General features: G+C 36.5%; 2 protein-coding genes across 2 annotated transcripts; one reads left to right on the top strand and one right to left on the bottom strand.

The window, feature by feature from the left end:
• Nucleotides 1–1,283: 1,283 nt before the first annotated feature.
• uchl1 (ubiquitin carboxyl-terminal esterase L1 (ubiquitin thiolesterase)) lies at nucleotides 1,284–4,343 on the bottom strand. Its single transcript, XM_058784606.1, has 9 exons — nucleotides 4,190–4,343; nucleotides 4,066–4,077; nucleotides 3,585–3,713; nucleotides 3,176–3,311; nucleotides 2,471–2,556; nucleotides 2,198–2,245; nucleotides 2,038–2,107; nucleotides 1,863–1,921; nucleotides 1,284–1,733 (listed from the first exon to the last, which is right to left on the bottom strand). The coding sequence occupies exons 1-9, from the start codon at nucleotides 4,220–4,222 to the stop codon at nucleotides 1,650–1,652; spliced, it is 657 nt and encodes a 218-aa protein (XP_058640589.1). The 5' UTR covers nucleotides 4,223–4,343; the 3' UTR covers nucleotides 1,284–1,649.
• A 3,060-nt stretch (nucleotides 4,344–7,403) lies between these two features.
• On the top strand, nucleotides 7,404–16,947 carry anxa5b (annexin A5b). The gene is made up of 13 exons (XM_058784593.1): nucleotides 7,404–7,554; nucleotides 7,789–7,826; nucleotides 10,193–10,277; nucleotides 10,596–10,690; nucleotides 10,807–10,920; nucleotides 11,081–11,171; nucleotides 11,269–11,348; nucleotides 11,548–11,598; nucleotides 11,842–11,935; nucleotides 12,021–12,116; nucleotides 12,380–12,438; nucleotides 15,767–15,889; nucleotides 16,014–16,947. Exons 2-13 carry the CDS (start codon nucleotides 7,824–7,826, stop codon nucleotides 16,074–16,076), a joined length of 954 nt encoding a protein of 317 aa, XP_058640576.1. The 5' UTR covers nucleotides 7,404–7,554; nucleotides 7,789–7,823; the 3' UTR covers nucleotides 16,077–16,947.
• Nucleotides 16,948–21,817: the final 4,870 nt, after the last annotated feature.

The following is a 21,817-nucleotide window of genomic DNA, read 5'->3' as shown; positions in this document are numbered from 1 at the left end:
ACTAATAACATTCACAGGGGATACAGTCAAGGCAAAAAACAAAACAAACAAACAAACAAAATCATACACAAGTCAAAATACAAATTATTTACCTAAACAATAGTAAGAAAAAATAAAAAATAAATAAGTTACACATAAAATATCAACTTCAAAGAATACTCAGGAGGTAACCCTTACAACAGTGTCATTATTTTTTCCATCAAAACGGTTGTTTTAACAGCTTTCTTATTAAGCGATGAGCAGAGAGATTCATAAAATAATTTCAAATCAGTACAAAAGATCCTAAAATTGGGAATAGGTGTAGCCAGACCTTCAGACAGACTGCTGAAGGTCTGGATTCCATGGCAGCTTTCATTGGCCAAGGCCCGCCCATGAGGCCGTATGACCGACATGTCTAACAACCAATCACAGTTCGTTTCGTTCAACTTCACATTTCGAGACGTGGAAATGTCGCATCAATAACAGACTGGTGTGTAAAAATTCTATGCCGCAAACTTTAAATATTTCACATACTTTTGAAAATCCAGCGTTTAATGACAATGTAGAAAGACCAAATTCGAAAGGGAACTAGTTGTAGCATTGATTTTCAGAGAAACGACATGTTAACGTTTTCTAAGTATCTGAAAACATTATGGTATATATGGTATTCTTCTTAATTAGCAAATTAAGACGTATGCATACGTTGTGAATTGGAACATGAAAAGTTCGAAAGTTTGTGTAAATACAAAAAAATTGCAATTATTAGTGAATGACACCCATTTTTATATAGCCGTTTTGGTATAATTTGATGCATGTAAACTCCTCGTTTATTGTGATTTTTATGTTACATGTAATTTATATTTTTTAACATACGAGTGAATGTGTGCTTATTTTTAAATATTTGCAAATTGTTCAAAATTATTTCCCTACTCAGTGTTCAAGACATGATTACAGCTATGGTCAAACATTATAATGAACTCATCCTACAATTACAGCATGTTATATCAATCAATTCAATCTTACCTGTCAAGGAAGAAAAAAAGCATCTCTGGGTACCTTTTAAATCTCTGAGTTCTTGAAATCAATGAAAAGCCAGGCCAAGATCCCCTTCGGTTAGCTGGAGTCACAGCTCTCAGTTTATGGATATGAGGTGGTACGCATGGGTTAATTAAGTTTAAATAAACTGTATATATGCTGCAGTATTCAGCAAGCACCTAATGTAATGTCTAAATGAGAAGTTAAATTGTCAGTCAGTGATGTCATAGTTCCAGCATCGTTACGTCAAAAACAATACTGCACAAAAAGCAAATTACCCTTCTCGGTTTTGTTTATTTTGAACATACGCCTCCAAGCTTATGAGTTCACATTAAATTTCTGCTAATTGTTGCCCCCATCAAAAAAAGTGCCCAAAAATATTAGAACTAAATGAGGTACATCAACAAAAGCTAAAAATAAATACTGATGTTTACAAAGAGCATAGTAGTTGTAGATTGATAAGGAGACAAAATAAAATAAATTAGAAATTACAGTAATTCACAGTCAGACAGGCAGGCAGTTTGTGTAGCATGTATCAAGGGATTGTATAGGTTTGGATTCTGTGCTCTGTATAATAAATGCATGAAGGGTTTTCCGAAACTGCTCATGGTTCAAGCTAAGTTGTCTGGCTCCTCTCAGGCTTTGGAGAGAGCTACAGCAGAGAAACGCACCTCCCCTTTCTCTCGCTCCATAAACTCACGGCACACCCTTGCCGCATCCTACAGAGAGAGATTATGTCAGTTATTCAGTCATGGGAAGATGACTCATTGCTTTAAGATGCTGTTCTGACTAATGACAGTTTACAAGAGAACATGCTACAGTTGCAATTAACTACAAACTCCGCTTACCATGACAAAGCTTTCTGGTTTTGTAGGTCCATGATTCACAGGTCCATCAATTCTTCCATCTGAGACAACAAAACACTCACCTTTTATTCTCATAGACATTTAAGGAGTTTATATTTAAATGCAAGTCGTTGGCACAGAAACAGGCACTACAACCCAATTTGTGTCATCCACTTACCCAGCTCATAAAGCTGACCATTTACATTGGCAAATGTAATGAAATGGAAGTTGACTTCGTCTGCCTCTGGCTGTTAGAATAAGAGAGATGGAGGGAAGAAAAAAAAATTATTAATTTAGTCATTACTTCTAGTGTTTGTGTATGTATGACATTGTCTTACCCGACACTGTCCTTCATCAGCAACTGCATCATGAGTTTCCTGGATGGCCTGAATAAAATGGTAACAATTTTAAAAGCACAAATCAAGTTTGAATGCATTTGTTTTAAACAAAAAATAAACATGGAAAATAAAAACATTACAGTAGTCCCACCTATTGGTTGTGTTGAATACTGCACAAAAAATTAAATGGGCCTTTGAGCTGCAAGAACTTAACACTTCAAGTTAATCTTTGTTTTTGGCAAAGATTGTGGCAAATCACATGTTTAGTAATACCTTATTTTGTTCAAGTTCTTTGGCTCTTTCTGTGGCAGACATCCCTGAGGTGGCTTCCAGAAACTTCTTCAGTGCAGAGTCACTGTCTATAGACAGAAGGGAAAAAATAAAAAATAAATAAATTTAAAAAATAATTGTTGAATCATAAATCTGCCTCTCTCACCAATCACCTTATTTTTCCCATAAGAGCAAGCATGGCAATTTCTAAGTTTAATGTGTCTGGCTTCCGGTGTCATTTGCTTCCAGCTATTTTTATCTGTACAAAACAGCTTATTTTGCAGCCTGATATTGCTAACCGGTGTGTCTTCACCATATTTTAATGTATTATCTTAATTATGAACACACTGGTTTGTAGTCCAAACAGTTTTACTGTTTACTGCACTTTGTTGTTATTCTCATTATTTACCAACAGCGGCTAATGATCCAGAAGTTACATTAACAAAACGAAAAAAAAAAAAGGTATTGTCAATTTGTAACTTTGTATTTCAACTGTAGTGATGCATATGTAAATTATTGCAGTCTGGATTAACATGACTACGAGTCTAAATGTTTTTGAATTTATTTAGCTAGTCAAATTATGCAGTTAAATAAATTAGAAATCCATTATTTTTAAATCAACAAAGCTATCCGTTCTATTCGGCACCAGTTCTTCAAGATCAGCATTTTGTGTAGGAGTGAAAGTTTATGGCACATTTTTTCACTGACCAAAATCAATACTGTCCTGGTTGTTGGCCACAGCATGTACCAAACCCACAGTTCCACAAGAGTTGACCACAGTTTGTTTCAGAAAATATACACTTTTAGAGTCATCAACAGACTGTTTGGAACGAAAATCCTCATGCTAAAACAAAGAAGAGAGATGTGGGTTAAAGATAGGCCTATACAATTTATATGGTATGCCAGTAAGAAAATTATTGTAAAGATGCTCTAAATTCCAACTGAAATACTATTTACTAAAACCCAAAAATATTTCTTACCTATAATAAAACTACACAACTTTGAGCATATATAAGGTCTTCACGTATCTATTCCTCACGTGAGAGAGATGACCACGCCCGCGTTTACTGTAATGCTTTGTGTGCGTGCGTGCCTGCGTGCGTGCGTCCGTACGTACCTGTTGCGTTAAAGGGAAGAGCAGCATCATGGCACAGCAGGGTGAGGGCACCCCTGACAAAGACTCATCTTCCAGACCCAAAACATCCACAAAACGCCAACTCGAGCCCACACCCAACTTACTTAACACCTACACAGAATCACAGAAAAGGGGTTTACGTACATCACATTATTCGAGACTCGTTATCTATTCAAATCAAACAAAATCTATGTCAGATATAGCCTACTCAAAGTTTGGAATTACCGTGTATCATAAACGACTAATATAACTATTAATTGTGCTATTATGCTAAATTACAAATTATTGCGTTTAGCATGCATATAAAAATGCTGCGTGTTATTGTGCATAGCAGGTGATGCTGTGTGTAAGCCCACGCCCTTTCATTTCAGATTGGGGTCCATGACAGTTCAGTCCCAGACGCCACAGACCTGTCCAGCAGACAGTCTCATCATCACCCCATCTTATGACTCAGCGAACGTACCTTATTCAGCATCTGAAACAATACAAGCGCACAAATACGTCGGTCATGGTCTGTCAAGAGAAAGCGAAAGCATGCACGATACACAAATCAGCTAGCGAGGATAAATCACGATAAAGCGTTAAACCTCGGGGTTTATTTCCATAGGTTTCCACTCCATGATTGCAGACAGTCTTGAGTGTCACTCCTCAGAGTTCAGAAAGGCGCCGCCCGAGAAAACATAAACCAGACTGGAGGAGCACGAGGACCATTTATGCGACCGGTCATATTCCATTTACGCAGACCGGAGGGGTGTCCGCCCAGATACACGAGCTATTTATGAACTACTGACACACATATTCACCCTGCTAGTCACTTTTTTCTGTATATTTAGAGTGTCGGAAAAAGTCAACGTAAAACGGAAGAAAGAGAAACGGGGAAAGTTGGTTTCTCCAGCAAAGATTCTCCAGCAATAGACTGGTCCGCCATCGGCCGATTCTGGAAGCTACCAGAGTTCTCCAGCTCAGATCATTTGATTAAAATAAAAAAAGAATTAGTGACATTTTACTTTAGATAGTATGGACAAAATATTAAGTAAGAGCACGTTAATGACTCGAAGCTGCATAAATCAGAATTGAGGGACAAAATTAAACTTTACCCAACTCACATAACACTTTACTTTGACCAGAGTGGTTCTGTTGAAATAACAGCTGATGACTTGCACTTTTTAATATCTTTTAAATATGTCCAATTTAAGTGGATTTACTGTCACTCCTGTTTCTGTGTTTGTGAAACCAGTTTACACACACAGAGGTATATATGCATATTGATTATTATTACAATAATTTGATTCATTTTTGAAGGACATGCTGACTCTTCATCTTGAAAGAGAATGAGGATTGAATGACTAACAAATAAAAATGTATTTTTAAAACATACAGGGCCATTACAGTTAGGGACTATTTACAGTACTGCAATAGCAATATCCAATTCTAATCTTTCTTTTGAGTAAAATCATTTCAATGAACTGTTTGAACCAGTTTACAAAACCAATATGAATCATTTATTTACAAATTAGACTGATCTCTTGGGTTCAGTTCACTGACCCACTGATCCAATTGTAATAATTAGGAAACAGTTAACTAAAAAATGAAAATTTGCTGGAAAAAGGCCATTTAGGATATAGATGTTTGTTTCTTTAGCGGATGATTGAGAACAGATTTGGAGAAATTTAGCAAAACATAGGCTACCTGCTCACCACTGGATCCTCTGCAGTGAATGGGTGCCGTCAGAATGAGAGTTCAAACATCACACAACATCAAACATCTGACATCACAATAGCCCACAAGTATTCCATGTGACAGGCCATCAATGAACATCTTTTGGAGAGGAAAGCTGAGTATTTGTAAGATATAACTTCATTAAGGCGTTTTAACTTTAAACTGTCTTTTCAGGCCAAAATACGAGCCCATAATCTATAATAATGCTTCCTCCAGTGAAAAAAATAAATAAATAAATCTTATCCCCTGTTGTCAAAATCTACTGACATATTTGTTTAGAACAGTTTTGGACTGTTTTTACTTGTAAACAGTTCTTTTCATATTTCTCTCCTGATTCAGACTTCTTTTTTTCACTGGAGAAAGTAATATTAATTACTTAATAATAATTTGTTACGTTTTTAAAGCACTTTTCTGGGTACTCAAAGCGCTTTACATGGAAGGGGGAATCTCCTCAACCACCACCAATGTGCAGCATCCACCTGGACGATGCAACGGCAGCCATATTGCACCAATCAATATTGAATGCCCACCACACACCAGCTTATTGATGGAGAGAAGGAGTGAAGAAGCCAATCAGTATATGGGGATGATTAGAAGGCCATGATGATGGACAGAGGCGAATGGGCGAATTTGGCCAGGATGCCGAGGTTACACCCCTACTTTTATTCGAAGGACATCCTGGGATTTTTAATGTCCACAGAGAGTCAGGACCTTGGTTTAACATCTCATCCGAAGGATGGTGCTTTTCAACAGTATAGCATCCCCGTCATGGGGGTTTAGGACCCACACAGACCACTGAGTGAGCACCCCTTGCTGGCCTCACTAACACCTCTTCCAGCAGCAACCTAGTTTTCCCAGCTTTTCCATCTGACTAGGCTCAACCCTGCTTAGTTTTAGTGGGTAACCAGTCTTGGGCTACAGGGTGATATGACTGCCGAATAATATTATGGATATATAGGATTCATCTTTTAGAAGCAATTGTTTGAATTTAAAATGTCTTAATGATGAATTTGTTTATTAGCACAGCTTTTTGATTCACTAGGTGTTAACTGATGGACTGGTGTCATGTGGGTTTGTGATGATTTATCAGTTGTTTGAACTCTAATTTTGATGGCACCCATTCACTGCAGAGGATCCACTGATGAGCAAGCAATGTGGTGATAAATTTCTCCAGATCACATCTCACAACTCACATCTCAGATGGTAGTAAATTTTCATCAAGTGTTCATTTTTGGGTGAAAATGTTAACAGTTTAATCACATAAAGCTTCATAAGGCTTGAAATATAGCCTACTGCATAGATCATATGGACAACTTTTATTATTTGATGATTTTATCATTTTTTCTTTTTCTTTTTTTTTTTTGTGTGTCCTTTTTAAAACTTGAAAGCTCCAGTCCCTCATTCATTGTAAATGCATGTACAAGGATCCTGTACATTATAAATGGCTGATTTCGGGTAGGGGAAAAAAAAAACAATAATAGTGCCAAGCAATAAAGGTTCCAGGTGAATAAACAGTACATGTGCACACTGTACCGTGATTACAGACAATTTCACCTAAAATGTGATTGTAAGGACAAGAGTATGGCTTTTTATATATATTCATCAGCTATATGTATTCTTAATGTCATGCTAAGTCTTTGAACATAATGCAGTTCAATTGTGTTAGGGCTTGAAATTTGATCAGCAAGTCTTGCATTCAACCATGTGGAAATGATCAACAATGGGTTACTTTCCAAAAAAAAAAAAAAAAATTCTGTAATGTGACACTCATCTTTGTGTTTGATTAGACTTAATGTTGCTTGGCAAATAGTTTTTCCCGTTTGTTTTATTAAACAGTGAAAGCACCTGCTGGAACAACAGTTTGTTGACCAACAGGGTGGGGGACAACCGCATCAGATTTCATAAATTTCCTGGATGGCAAAGGTTTATGTTTACAATTTTGCGTGGTAAATACTTACAATATGAGACAAAAAAAAAAAAAAAAGGCCTGTATTCTTCTGAAATGGCCTTCAGATGTGATTCATTCTTTGCTTTCGTATGCACATTTGAAATAACAGAAGAAAGCAGAAACACCACTACCCAGAAGTCACAGCGACTGCTTTATTTGCCAGGGTGTGGCTCAACACATCGTAGTCAAGTTTAATCCTCCTACTAGCGTATTTTATTCCTCACACCTGCTGCTGTTTCGGTCTGTGCTGCAGTCCTTTGCTCCTAAATTGAAACTCTTCTCTCGGTAAGTAAATGAAAACGGCACTTAAACACTAATGCTTAAACTTTTCGTACTTATATTTCTATAGAGTACACACGTACAGCCCTACCTGTCTGAAAATCTTCGAAACAATTTTTTCCTATCTCAGTACATGATAAACTAAGCTTTTTATCATTTTATACTCGCATGATTTATATTCACATGATTTATATTCACATTAATGTTTATTACTCCACTGTTATTATTATTATTTTTTAGATTCGAGCTCTTTGAAGTGTACGTGAATCTCAAAGATGGTAAGTTATTTGTTTATTGCTGTAATAAAAGTCTATCATCATTTTAGCATGCATTAAGTTTTAACACGCCTTTATTTGTGCCGATGTTTAATCTTCTATAGAGAATAATACTATATTACATTTCCGACAGTTCATGTGTCGACGCCCATGACAGCTGAGTAAGAACAAAAAAAAAAAACCTTACTTAAAGGGGCACAGGATCCATATAAGTCCGTTTACTCGATGTTTCGCTGTCACTTACACTTACTACAGAATGAAACGATGCTTCTTTATTAGCCAACAATAGGCGACACGTGTTTCTGGAAATGATCGTACTGTTTATATAACTATGTTTTATGGACTACAGCTGTTTCAGAGAGAGTTTAAGTTTTCACAAACATGCACAAATGTTTAGAAAGAAACAAAATAGTTGTAAATGAGAGCAACGATGACTCATGCGCGTGAGCTAAATGACCCAAAGGGCGTTCCTGTCTGTGTCCCTCTCAGTTTCTCCACTCTATCCTCTCTTCTCTACTTCACCCTTGTTCCGCTGAGTTAAAGTAAACTGATGGATTATTTCCGCTATCGTGGCAGATAATTATAACATTTAATAAAGGACAAAGTCAGTAATGTGATGTTTTGATACTACTATCAGACGTTTAGCCTACTGTCAGTATAACCATTGCATTAAACGTGTTTGAAATCACTGTTGTTCATAGAGTGAAAGCTGCAGCTGCATTTTAAAATAAGTTATTTTTTAGCTGTTTATGCCAGGGAGACTGGAAAACACTCTGACACATGTTGCTCAGGTAAAGTAGGTAAATTAATATTGCTTTCATTTCGAAATATGTTTGTTCACTTTATTGTATGGAAATAGTCTGAGTAACATGACTCCAACTGGCAGCTCACTGAGCCTCGAGTACTGGGGGGGTTATGGAAATTGGAATAATCTGCACAGCATGTTTAGATGTATTCATATATCACGGTGCAATGCCTTGCTTCTGTTTTGTCAAATATTTAATATAAATTAGCATTCGCTTCAGCTTCATCTAGTGAATTGTCACCACGGCCAGATCTGAATCATATTTTGCTTATTTTGTGTAACATTTCAGATGAAACTATTTAAAATCAGTTTGTATGTTGCCATTATGCAAAAGCAGGAATCTGTTCTGTTTGGACCTAGATTTTGAATGGATGGCTGCAGATTCTTAGATAACCACAGAAAGCATTCAGGCCTGAGCTATTCAACACATTCCTGTGGCTGAGACATTAACTTAGGCTTGAGACGAACAATACATTTCCTATCCCAAACAACAGAATGTAATTTAGTTTATTTAATAAAAAGCTGTGAGTAGTAATTGGCAAGTAACCGCTGAGTGGCAGACAGCAGCTGATTTAGACTCACAAGTTTGTAAACAATAGACGTGTTCACTTTGCTTATTGGACATTTTCTGGGGGCTTAACAGCTTCTGACCTTTGACCTTATATAATAGCCTCGGCACATATGCCAAACTCAGAATCGCTTTATAGCATACTACCCTTACTACTCCTGCCACAGAAAGATATGATAAAATAGTAACTGTAATGCGCTAATATGCGGGTCCAAATTCAGAAATACCATATGGCTGTGTCCAAAATCGTATACCTCTTTTGACTAAGTTATTACTTTGAAACTGTGCTCTAGTTCTATGTAGTATGAATTTAATCCCAATGTACTACATTTGTCATGTGACCTACCAGCATCAGTTTTTTTAATGAGGCCTTGCTGAGGGCTTTTGTCAGTAGTCTTGTCACCCAGGGAAATTAACTGGGAAAGTGTTTCTGCATTGAAGTTTATTAAATTGTATGAAAAATGTTAAAAAGCATGTGAGTTTCCCTAAAGATCACGTGATCAGCATGGTCTTTTACTCTGTTCTCACAAGATTTTCAGTTACATCAGTTGGTAATTAAAGACATTTTATGGTGTCTTGCATAACTTTCTGAATTTGAGTGGACAGTAGTATCTCTTTTAAGTCACAAATATGATACGATGGAGATAAGTAAATATGAACAATATTTGGAAAACAATTTTTAAATTCATTTATATGTGGTATTGTATGAATTGTATGGTATGTCCACATCCAGTATTCTGGTATCATCCCCCGCCTCCCCAAAACATTATTGCTACAGAAGATTTGTGGTAGTTGCTCAAAGTTTCCATGTGGGAAAACTGCCACATGTAAAAGTTAAATGCACATCTTCTTAAAGAGTCAGAGCACTGGCTGCAGAGGAAATGTGGGTGTGGGTGTGGTTGTGACTCATGGATGCATTACTTAAGTTCCTAAAGTTAAATATATACATACCATAAAAGAGAACATGAAACTAACACTTGATTTTTTTCTAATTAGGCTGGCAAAGGTACAGTGAAGCCCCACAGTGGATTCAATGCTAATAGTGATGCTGAAGTTCTCTACAAGGCAATGAAAGGACTCGGTGAGTTTGACAAACATATTAGATGTCAATATTGACACATTAATTATCAGTAGACCTTCAAATGCATGTCTGTATTTCAACACAGTATTATATCAATACAACCAGTATAACTGCAAATTAGAATCTATAATGCTGTAGAATAGCAGAGATCTTACACATGGTGTGACTTATTTATTATTATGATTTTTGCTTGTTTAATCGGTTTAGTTCATTCTTATACACGAATAACCCAAAACATTGCATCTGGGTGTAGGACATGGATATCGGTCTACTTGTTATGAAATGGTCATCAACATGAATTGTTTTTTTTTTACTCAGGCACTGATGAGGATGCCATTATCCAGCTGTTGACAGCACGCAGTAATGCACAGCGCCAAGAAATCAAAGCTGCATACAAAACCCTGCATGGAAAGGTAATATCATCAGCATTACTTATGTACTCTTTACACCGGTTAATTTGAATGAATGCAGAACATTTAAAAGGTGTATACATTTTTTATTTATTTTTTATTTTTTCATCTCTGTTTAGGATTTGGTGGATAATTTGAAGTCAGAGCTGGGTGGGAAGTTTGAGAGTCTGATAGTGGCTCTGATGACTCCTCCCATCATGTATGCGGTCATGTGTCTGCGGGATGCTATTAAGGTACATACCAATAACTATGGGCTGTCAATCATTTTTAAGACATTAAGACAATTTTAAGATTTTTATTTATTTTTTTGTAAAAGTACTTGTAGTGAAATACACTTGACAGTTTAATAGACAGATCGGTGTATATCTGTACATTTGCATTTTGTTGTCTTAGGGTGCAGGCACAGATGAGAAGGTGTTGGTTGAGATCTTGGCATCTAGGTCACCTAATGAAGTCAACCAGATCAAAAGTTTATACAAGCAAGGTAACTGTGTTTGTGTGGATTGTGTACTATAAGTCTTTGACTTTGTATTCTCATTCTTAGTTCTTTACTCTTGATGATGTCTATACATGTATTATAGAGAATAATGATGACCTGGAGGAAGATGTGACTGGTGACACTGGAGGTCATTTCGAGAGGATGCTGGTTGTTTTGCTACAAGTATGTTGTCCATTAACAATAAAAATGAAAATGCAAGATTTAAATCAACAATAATGTGTCGGTGTATGTGAATAGTTCTTATAAAATGAGACTGGAAATTTCAAGCCACTTTAAATAGACTTAATAGGCTTAAGTGTGCATGTTTTGTCATTTATAGTATTACTGTTCATTCATTTGATATTATATGATTTCTCTATAGGCCAGCAGACAGCAGGGTATACAAGAAGACCTCATCCAAAGCGATGCCCAGGTAAGTTTGTAAGTTCACATCAAGTCCAATGCAACTAAATATTTGCAAATACTTGTTTAAATTATTTGTCATGTTGAGTTGGATTCAAAATTGTCACACTCTGAAAAAAAATTTGGATGTGGAATAAAAAGTGCATCATCTTTTGACTTAAAATGAGGTGAAATGCTGCCATCTAGCGCTTGTTGTGTGTAATATCAGTTTGTCAGTCTTTAAAAGTTTAAAAACTGCTTGTGTTGGGTGTAGGCTCTGTTTGCCGCAGGAGAAAAGAAGTATGGAACTGATGAAGGCCAGTTCATCACTATACTGGGAAACCGTAGTAATGCTCACCTTAGGAGAGGTTAGTGTGACACATGCGTGTAGGTAATGGAATTAGTATTTTTGGTTTTATATATTCGTTTATTTTGTTAATGGTTTTTCTGCAGTGTTTGAGGAGTATAGGAAGCTCTCAGGGTATGAAATAGAGGAGAGCATCCAGAGAGAGACATCAGGAACTCTCCAAGAAGTACTGCTGGCTGTGGGTAAGACACACACACACACACACACACACACACACACATACACACAAACATACACTCCTCTGTCAATTAAATATGGTCAATTCTTCAGTCAAGTGCAAAATAGAATTTTCCTTATTTTACTTTTTATAATTTATTATAGAGAAATCTGCACTTTAAAAAATAAATAAATCATATTAGGGGAGGGAATAAGCAAACAAATCATGGGATTTTCTCTATATGTGTCTGTTTCGTCTCATAACACATTCTTTTCTCTGCCTCCTCAGTGAAGTGTGCCCGCAGTGTGCCAGGTTATTTTGCCGATAGCCTTTACGGTGCCATGAAGGTGAATCTATGTTTTAATATTTGTGAAAAATTATATATGTGTAGTATTCATCTCTTTGATTAGAAGATTTTCTGATCCAAAAAAAGGACTGCAAGCAATTGTTATTTTACTATCATCAAAATACAATTATAGTTTTCATTTTTGTTTTCCATTTTAATTTTAAAGATTTAGTAATTTTGTTGTGTTTTTGTCATTTTTATCGTTGTTGTTGTTATTATTATTATTATTATTTTAGTATGTCTATATAGCAGAGGGAACAAACAACGGCCCACCTAGCACTATCATCCGGCCTGCGAGTCAGTTGGTCCAAAATGACTAATTTTATGCAATGTCAGCAAAATCCAATAAATGGCACAGTAGATAAGAGTTACGCAATTCACTCAGAATTAGAATGTGCTCAGTAATATCGTCAGAGTCGGATTTACCCTTTATTAAGACATAGGCAAAATAAATGTTTCGGCCCTCTTGCCTATTAATATATAATATTACCACCCCAAAATAGCAAATAAAAATTAATCATAATCCATGGAACAGCAGCTTCAGCCTTTAATATGCAAACTAATGCAGTTATGAGAGAGAGAGAGATTAAGCATGTGTGAATTAGTGTACCAGAGTACTGCATGTTCATCTCTCAACATTCTTTGGCAGCATGCGTCTCTACCAATAGCGAATCTGTAAAAGTTTGCTTTTTATTGAGAATAAAAAGTAATTTCATGGGACAAACATGGAAATAGTTTGTCTTTTTATCCTATTGTTTATTAGCTACAGTGCTGCTTGAAAGTTTGTGAACCCTTTAGAATTTTCTATATTTCTGCATAAATATGACCTCAAAACATCATCAGATTTTTCATATAAGTCCTGAAAGTAGACAAGAGAACCAAATCAAACAAGTGAGCAAAACATATTTTCTTTGTCATTTATTTATTGAGAAAAATGATCCAGTGTTACATAGCTGTGCGTTGCAAAAGTATGTGAATCTTTGCTTTCAGTATCTGGTGTGACCCCCTTTTTCTCCTTTGTTTGTGACATGATTCAGTTCCACAAACATGATGAGACTTTGATAGATCCCTGTTCTTTGAATAAAACGGGTCACGCACTGACTGAAAACACCTCTGCACAGATGGACTCTAATTTCATCTTTAAATTAAACTGCTAATCCAAGAGATTTCACATACTTTTGCCACTCACAGATATGTAACACTGGATCATTTTTCTCAATAAATAAATGACAAAGAAAATATTTTTCTCTAAATATTTTTTGATTCGGGTTCTCTTTGTCTACTTTCAGGACTTATATGCAAATCTGATGTTTTGGGTCATCTTTATGTAGAAAAATAGAAAATTCTAAAGGGTTCACAAACTTTCAAGCAGCACTATATATTTATATACATACAGTGGGTACAGAAAGTATTCAGACCCCCTTAAATTTTTCACTCTTTGTTATATTGCAGCCATTTGCTAAAATAATTTAAGTTCATTTTTTTTCCTCATTAATGTACACACAGCACCTCATATTGACAGAAAAACACAGAATTGTTGACATTTTTGCAGATTTATTAAAAAAGAAAAACTGAAATATCACATGGTCCTAAGTATTCAGACCCTTTGCTCAGTATTTAGTAGAAGCACCCTTTTGATCTAATACAGCCATGAGTCTTTTTGGGAAAGATGCAACAAGTTTTTCACACCTGGATTTGGGGATCCTCTGCCATTCCTCCTTGCAGATCCTCTCCAGTTCTGTCAGGTTGGATGGTAAACGTTGGTGGACAGCCATTTTTAGGTCTCTCCAGAGATGCTCAACTGGGTTTAAGTCAGGGCTCTGGCTGGGCCATTCAAGAACAGTCAAGGAGTTGTTGTGAAGCCATCCCTTCGTTATTTTAGCTGTGTGCTTAGGGTCATTGTCTTGTTGGAAGGTAAACCTTCGGCCCAGTCTGAGGTCCTGAGCACTCTGGAGAAGGTTTTCGTCCAGGATATCCCTGTACTTGGCCGCATTCATCTTTCCCTCGATTGCAACCAGTCGTCCTGTCCCTGCAGCTGAAAAACACCCCCACAGCATGATGCTGCCACCACCATGCTTCACTGTTGGGACTGTATTGAACAGGTGATGAGCAGTGCCTGGTTTTCTCCACACATACCGCTTAGAATTAAGGCCAAAAAGTTCTATCTTGGTCTCATCAGACCAGAGAATCTTATTCAGGTGTTTTTTCGCAAACGCCATGCGGGCTTTCATGTGTCTTGCACTGAGGGGAGAGGCTTCCGTCGGGCCACTCTGCCATAAAGCCCCGACTGGTGGAGGGCTGCAGTGATGGTTGACTTTCTACAACTTTCTCCCATCTCCCGACTGCATCTCTGGAGCTCAGCCACAGTGATCTTTGGGTTCTTCTTTACCTCTCTCACCAAGGCTCTTCTCCCCCGATAGCTCAGTTTGGCCGGACGGCCAGCTCTAGGAAGGGTTCTGGTCGTCCCAAATGTCTTCCATTTAAGGATTATGGAGGCCACTGTGCTCTTAGGAACCTTAAGTGCAGCAGAAATTTTTTTGTAACCTTGGCCAGATCTGTGCCTTGCCACAATTCTGTCTCTGAGCTCTTCAGGCAGTTCCTTTGACCTCATGATTCTCATTTGCTCTGACATGCACTGTGAGCTGTAAGGTCTTATATAGACAGGTGTGTGGCTTTCCTAATCAAGTCCAATCAGTATAATCAAACACAGCTGGACTCAAATGAAGGTGTAGAACCATCTCAAGGATGATCAGAAGAAATGGACAGCACCTGAGTTAAATATATGAGTGTCACAGCAAAGGGTCTGAATACTTAGGACCATGTGATATTTCAGTTTTTCTTTTTTAATAAATCTGCAAAAATGTCAACAATTCTGTGTTTTCTGTCAATATGGGGTGCTGTGTGTACATTAATGAGGGAAAAAAATGAACTTTAAAGGATTTTAGCAAATGGCTGCAATATAACAGAGTGAAAAATTTAAGGGGGTCTGAATACTTTCCGTACCCACTGTATACAGTACAGTAGTAACTGAGTGTCAGTTTAAAATATATAAATAAACAAATCTAAACTTTATTTGTCATGCATATACTATGCGACCCCTCACTTACCCTCAAGTCAGCATGTTTGCCCATTCCTGCTATATAGGTTTTATTATTTTTAGTTATTTTAGTACATCAAGTTAAACTAAATGAAAGCGAAATTAAAGAGTTTAACATTTTAAAAACTTTTTTTTTTATTTTTTTTTTATTTTTTATGATTTTAGTTTTAGTTAACTATAATAACCCTGCAAAGAATTTACCTCTTGGTTTAATTTTACTTTCATCCTGCAGGGGGCAGGCACCGATGACCAGACCTTGATCAGGATCATGGTTTCCCGCAGTGAGGTGGATATGTTGGATATACGTGCTGAATTCCGCAAGAGGTTTGCTACCTCTCTGCACAAAATGATTCAGGTATACTCATGCATACAGGTGTTAGTATTTAGTAGTTAATGCCTTAGAAATTTTATTCTTTATCCACATCACTGAAATTGAATCTTCTCTCATCTTTCTCTTAAATCTCTTTCCGCTACCGCAGGGTGATACCGCAGGTGACTACCGTAAAGCCCTGCTGCTGCTGTGTGGCGGTGATGATGCATAAACCCTGCCACCCTCTCTGCCTGGGTCGGATCACATGACTCCCACCTCAGGGGCAGGTCTATGGGATGAGGGCCTAGTCCCCTTCTGAACCCAATTCAGGACAAATTGCAAAAACATGACATTCCAAATCAAAAGAAGGATCTTTTGTCCAACTGTGAAGGTGCTCTGTATAGCACAGAATTACTTAATTCAAATTAGCAATAAGCAAATTTTGGCACTTATATTTCATGAATTGCATAATAGATTTAGAGAGGAAAAATATTTTAGTATATTCAAAGACTCAGAGAAAAACATAACACTTCTCTGCTTGTCTTATGCAGTCTATCATGGAAGAAAAAGCCATTTCTTTTTAAAGATGAAAACTCAAGCCTTATGAAGTTTCTCAAAATATACATTAAGACCAAAGATTTGTACTGGATGAAGCAATATTTTATATGCATTCAACAATTTTTCACTTATTTATTGTTTGTATACTTACTAACTTCCTTGATATTTCAGTTTATAGCAATATAGTATAAGAACCAGTCTCATAATTGGCATCGTTAGCAAGGTCTGTCTGAGTATGTTTTAAACTAGATTTGTGGTAGTTAAAGGAAAGATTCACTGTACTTTTGGTTTCAGTGGTTTGGAAAAAAAGAAGGTCATTTCATCAGTATTCCACTGTTAAAGTTAAACATATTGCCCATGATTGGCACATTGATATATATATATATATATAATTACACCCAGCAAATAAAGATTAGCAAAAAGTTTGTCCTCTTTAAGCTTATTAATATTTATTAAAAGCTAAAGAAAAAGGTGCTACTTACTAAAATGTTTTAATATTTCATTGCCATAATGTTCACAATAAACACTGATGAAATAAAAGCAAATAGTCTCCTGTGTGACTGATATCATGACAACTGGGCTGTTTTGTGCATTTGTTGTTGTAAAGCAATTCACCCTTTTTGTGTAATTTTGCTCACCAAACGTACACACTACCAGAACAGATTTATTAGTCAGTGTATGAAGTCTTTGGCCTTGTGGGCAGTGTGCCAACATATAGCACCTTTGCTCAACTACAGTTGTCCTGAGTTTGAATCCTGGCCCAAGGACCTTTACTGACCCCCCCTATTTTAAATGTGAAAATGAAACTACTTAATTGTTTATTCAGTGACTTTTAGTGCTATATTTTAGTGCGCTATCATCATTGACCAAAGGGGGGCGCTGTAGTCAAAGAATGAACTGACAGAGCAGACAGAAGGCGTCAAATGACCAAACCGATTTCATGAAAGTGCGTATCGATTTGGCGTACTGTTTACACGCAAAAACTGACTTTGGCGTGCATATGATACGCAATGGGTAGGATTAGGTTTTGTGAGGTAGAATGTCATTTTTTGTGTATCAATACCACGATGTTCTGTTTTTATTTGGCGTACTATGAATGTGTATAAATGTATACACATTTTAATGAGACTGGGCTCAAATTACCTACTGAGTGAAACAATTAAGGAATTAGATTATTAATGCTTACCAGTTTGCGACTACATTACATGTAGTTTGTTATTGGTTGAAATATGAAATATGCTCTAATAATGGTCCTATTATTTGGTGAAGTAATCATAATGCTAAGGTAGCCTACAGTAAAATAAATTTCCAGGAAAACTGACACCCGGCTTGTAATTCTCCCTTGTATCACTATAGGCATATTGGAGAATGTACTGCAAGTGTAGACAAGCTTCATTCACACCTGTCCTCAAAAAAAAAAAAAAAAAAAATTGGGGTGATGTACATGTAATTCTTTAGTTCTGCTTGTGGATGTGCTTCAGATTTTGTCAACTGAATAAGTTTCAAAGAGAGCAGTTTTGATTATAGACCCTTATGTATGTCACTTCCACCCTCAGCCTCAGAGAAGAGCAGATGTTGTACTGATAGGTGTGACTTCATAGCAGGATATCAGCCAATCGGACTGTCTGAATTCAGGGGTGGGACTGTCAGGCCACCTCAAGCAACACAAAGGAACAATGCATGCTAAACCTATCCCACCAAACAACGCTCACCTCCCAAGTGTGTGAGTGAATGAAAGCGAGGAAGCATTACTGTCACGATGAACTAAGCCTGTATGATTGCAGTTTTGAGGTAATGACACAATATAGGCCGATGTGTGTTGTTATGCATGTGTTCATCACATTTAGATGTTTATATTCAGTATTTGTGGAAACTTTGTGGATGAACCCCATGCATCTGATAGTTTGTGGGAAGGTAAACCCCCCTTTTAAGGAAATTGTATGACTTTGATCTCTTCTTCTGGCAAACCAGGTGCAACAGTAGTCATGTAAGAACATGACCTTTGAAAGGAAGAGATATTCTACAGGTGAATACACACACATGCATTCGCAAATATGTGTGTGCAAAGAGTCTGCTCACTTCCAGTGAATACCTGGGTCTGTTTGAGCTGCAACTTGAATAGACTTGAACCTTCCCTTTACACACACACCCACCCACACACTGATGTCTGAACTGTATTTGATACTATGAGAGGTGCACTGTGTTCCTGTCTAACTTTTCTTTTGGCTTGAAGAGATTATAGAGTTTATCCTAATGTTAAGTGAGCTCATATATTAGGTACAGCTTTAAGATTCACTTCAGTTCAGCCTAAATGGTGTGTGTGCGGTAATATGTGAAGGTTTTATCAGTAATATTGAATTCATGGTCTCCTACTTAGTGCAACATAAACATTTCTTCCTCGTCCCTGTCCCTGACTTACTTTATACTGTAAGTTGCTTTGATGAAATTCATGCAAGTTGGATCATTTCAAATTTTTACTGATTTTGAATCCAGCCCTCAATGGGTTGATGGGTTTCCATTGACCATTGTCACATCGTTTTATTCTCAATGAATTACACAATGTACATAAGTAAAGATTTACAACTTATATTATTTAACTTATAATATTTATAATATTTTGTATGATAATAACTTATAATATTTCGTTCATTGATATCCAATGTGTGATTTGAGTGTTCCCTTGAGAGTTTGGCAAAGACACACTGAATTGATCAGAATTGACAATTATGTGCAGTACAAACATTTCCAATGTTGATAATTATAAGAAATGTTTCTTTAGCACCAAATAAGTATGATTTCTGAAGAATCATATGACACTAAAGACTGGAGTAATAACTGCTGAAAATTCTGCTTTGCCATTACAGGAATAAATTACATTTTAAAATATATTTAGATATAATACAGTTATTGTCAACTGTAATTATATTTTGCATAATTATATTACAAATGTTACTGACAGAAAGACGTGACAAGATATATTAAAAATAGCATTTTCAAAATGGCACGGTCCAAAAACCTGGTCTTGACTGCATGATGACATGATCTTAAACTTTGACCGTTAACTGTGTTGACGTTAAGTGTGTGTTGGAGTGGAATGTGGTGTGATCACACAAACTGTAAAGTATAAATTGCACAATATAAATATTGTGTTGGGTGTGTGTAGGAAAGAAAGAAAGAAAGAAATCAGTAACTGTTATCAGAAGTTGAGTATTTCTTATTGGCCATGGGCATGATATGATCCACAATATCGGCCAATCAAAAACATGCTCACGTGTTCTTGTGTATGTGTGGGCAAATTGTCATAAAATTGATTTGTACTTACAGTCATTCTAACAAGTAGTAGTAATCTTAGACCCTTGTTAATTTGATATCAGCGTTATTCCTCACGTTATTCCAAACATTTTTGGGTGAACTATTCCTTTAAGAAGTCAAGTCAGCAGAAAGTAAATGTCTACAAGATGTATGTATGTGCTTTCCACTGATCCTCTTTCAATCCAGTGCTGTAAACCTGTTGTTTATGCTTCCTGCTCATCATGTGCACATCTGCACCATCTGCTGTATTACACGTTCACACATGCTAGACCACCTTGAGGATTTATCACAGAATAAACATGTAAGTTCAGCTTTTGTGTGTGTCTGCCTGAGTGCCCATGGGAAACTAAAATTAAAGAAAAAGTATTCTTGCTAAAGGAAATGTCATGGATGGTCATGTGACAGAGCAATCATTTGGCATTTAGGAGCAGAAGAAAGAGTTTCATTATGGGTTTAGTTTTATAATGTTACGTTTTTCATACTTCAGTGGGAATGGAACGTTTCATGAGATCTTTTGTAGGACAGGAAAGGTGTGTGTGTGTGTGTGACATCTGGTGCACCTCACATATTAAACTTCACAGTGTGTGCTTTTCTTTTCATCAGTTTCACATCCAATCAGTCTTTGAAAATGTGCCTATATGTGTTTTAAAGGCTTGGCTATTGATTAGGGTGGACAGTTTCAGTTTGGTATGATTTTTATTTTTACTCTAAAGGGACAAGATGTTTTAGAATAAAGATACCTTTCTAAAAGCATTTTTAGGAATCATATTTGGAAAGGGGAAAAAAAACAAAAAAACGCGTACCATTTTTACATGAAGTCTGTGATTGGGTGACTATTTTATTCCATAGTTTTCTATGGCGATATGACAGCTTATACAGACTGTTATTATTTATAATTACATTTTCATGACAGTATAAAAAAATGACTGGGTGAAGTTTTCCGAACTGTAATTAGTATTACCAAATAGCTTCAATCTCCTCTGTAAGTAACACAAAAGATTACATATTAACCATAGACAGGGAGCCAAATTATGAATGCACAGTGACAAAGTATCTCCAAAAACAAATGTACACGTTACAAACCCTTGCCTTTTTGACCCCAATGGATGATTTGTCACGTCTTGATATGATGTCATATAAATGGAATGTATTAATTACCTCACAAATCATGGTCACATGATTGTTGTCAAGGTTCCATTTGAGATCATACTTTATATTGAAATCCATAACATAGGTTTAATTCTCACTTTTCTTTTTCATCATCAGTGTATTTCATTATTTCATTTTATAAATACAAGAAACAGTGCAAAACTTTCTGCTACTAGATTTTCAAAACATTTTATACTATATGATTTATAAGCTAGCTGTTTTCCTCATGGGGACCAAAGAAAAGGGTCCCCACAAGGTCAAAATTTACTGGTATTACTATACTTGTGGGGACATTTGGTCCTCATAATGTTGGAAATACCCAACCCACAACACCAGGTACACACACACGCACACACACACTCACCTACAAGTATTAGGCTACTGCCAAGAATGCTGTTATAAAGGCAAAGTATCAATGACGAGTTCCAGCTTCTATACTCAGATTACTTCAGTCAACACACACACACACACACACACACACACACACTTCCATGCTTTATGGGGACTTTCCATAGGCGTAATGGTTTTTATAATGTGCAAACTGTATTTTATATCCCCTTACCTTAACCCTACCCCTAAACCTAACACTCACACAAAACTTTCTGCATTTTTAGATTTTAAAAAAACTTAATTCTGTGTGATTTATAAGCTGTTTTCCTCACGGAGATCAAAAAATGTCCCCACAAGGTTTAAAATTCATGGTATTACTATACTTGTTGGTCATTTGCTCCCCATAACATAGGCAATACATACACACGCACACACACTGACAGACAGAGAGAGACCTGTTTGGAATCTGTGGTTACCTTATCTCTTCTGTTGCTCCACAGACAGTGAAAGTTTGTGTGTGTGTGGGTAGTGGAGGGATCTGACAACATCCTTAAAAGCTTATCATGAACAGGAAGTTTCTTATGGTTAAAATTTGGATAAGGTTTATCACTTGTTTAGGCTGAT

Source organism: Onychostoma macrolepis, chromosome 01 (genome assembly GCF_012432095.1).
Source record: "Onychostoma macrolepis isolate SWU-2019 chromosome 01, ASM1243209v1, whole genome shotgun sequence".
In the NCBI taxonomy this organism is placed as follows: domain Eukaryota; kingdom Metazoa; phylum Chordata; class Actinopteri; order Cypriniformes; family Cyprinidae; genus Onychostoma; species Onychostoma macrolepis.
This window is presented reverse-complemented; position numbering and strand designations above follow the sequence as displayed.

What these genes read in the sequence shown, in the direction of transcription:
- uchl1 (XM_058784606.1), bottom strand. Translation starts at nt 4,222, where the DNA reads ATGGAGTGGAAACCTATGGAAATAAACCCCGAG. An exon ending in AAGAACTTGAACAAAATAAG is followed by an intron (nt 2,246 to 2,470) that starts GTATTACTAAAC and finishes CATTTTATTCAG; the next exon opens with GCCATCCAGGAAACTCATGA. An exon ending in CTGATGAAGGACAGTGTCGG is followed by an intron (nt 2,108 to 2,197) that starts GTAAGACAATGT and finishes TTATTCTAACAG; the next exon opens with CCAGAGGCAGACGAAGTCAA.
- anxa5b (XM_058784593.1), top strand. An exon ending in ACAAAACCCTGCATGGAAAG is followed by an intron (nt 10,691 to 10,806) that starts GTAATATCATCA and finishes ATCTCTGTTTAG; the next exon opens with GATTTGGTGGATAATTTGAA. An exon ending in TCATCCAAAGCGATGCCCAG is followed by an intron (nt 11,599 to 11,841) that starts GTAAGTTTGTAA and finishes TGTTGGGTGTAG; the next exon opens with GCTCTGTTTGCCGCAGGAGA.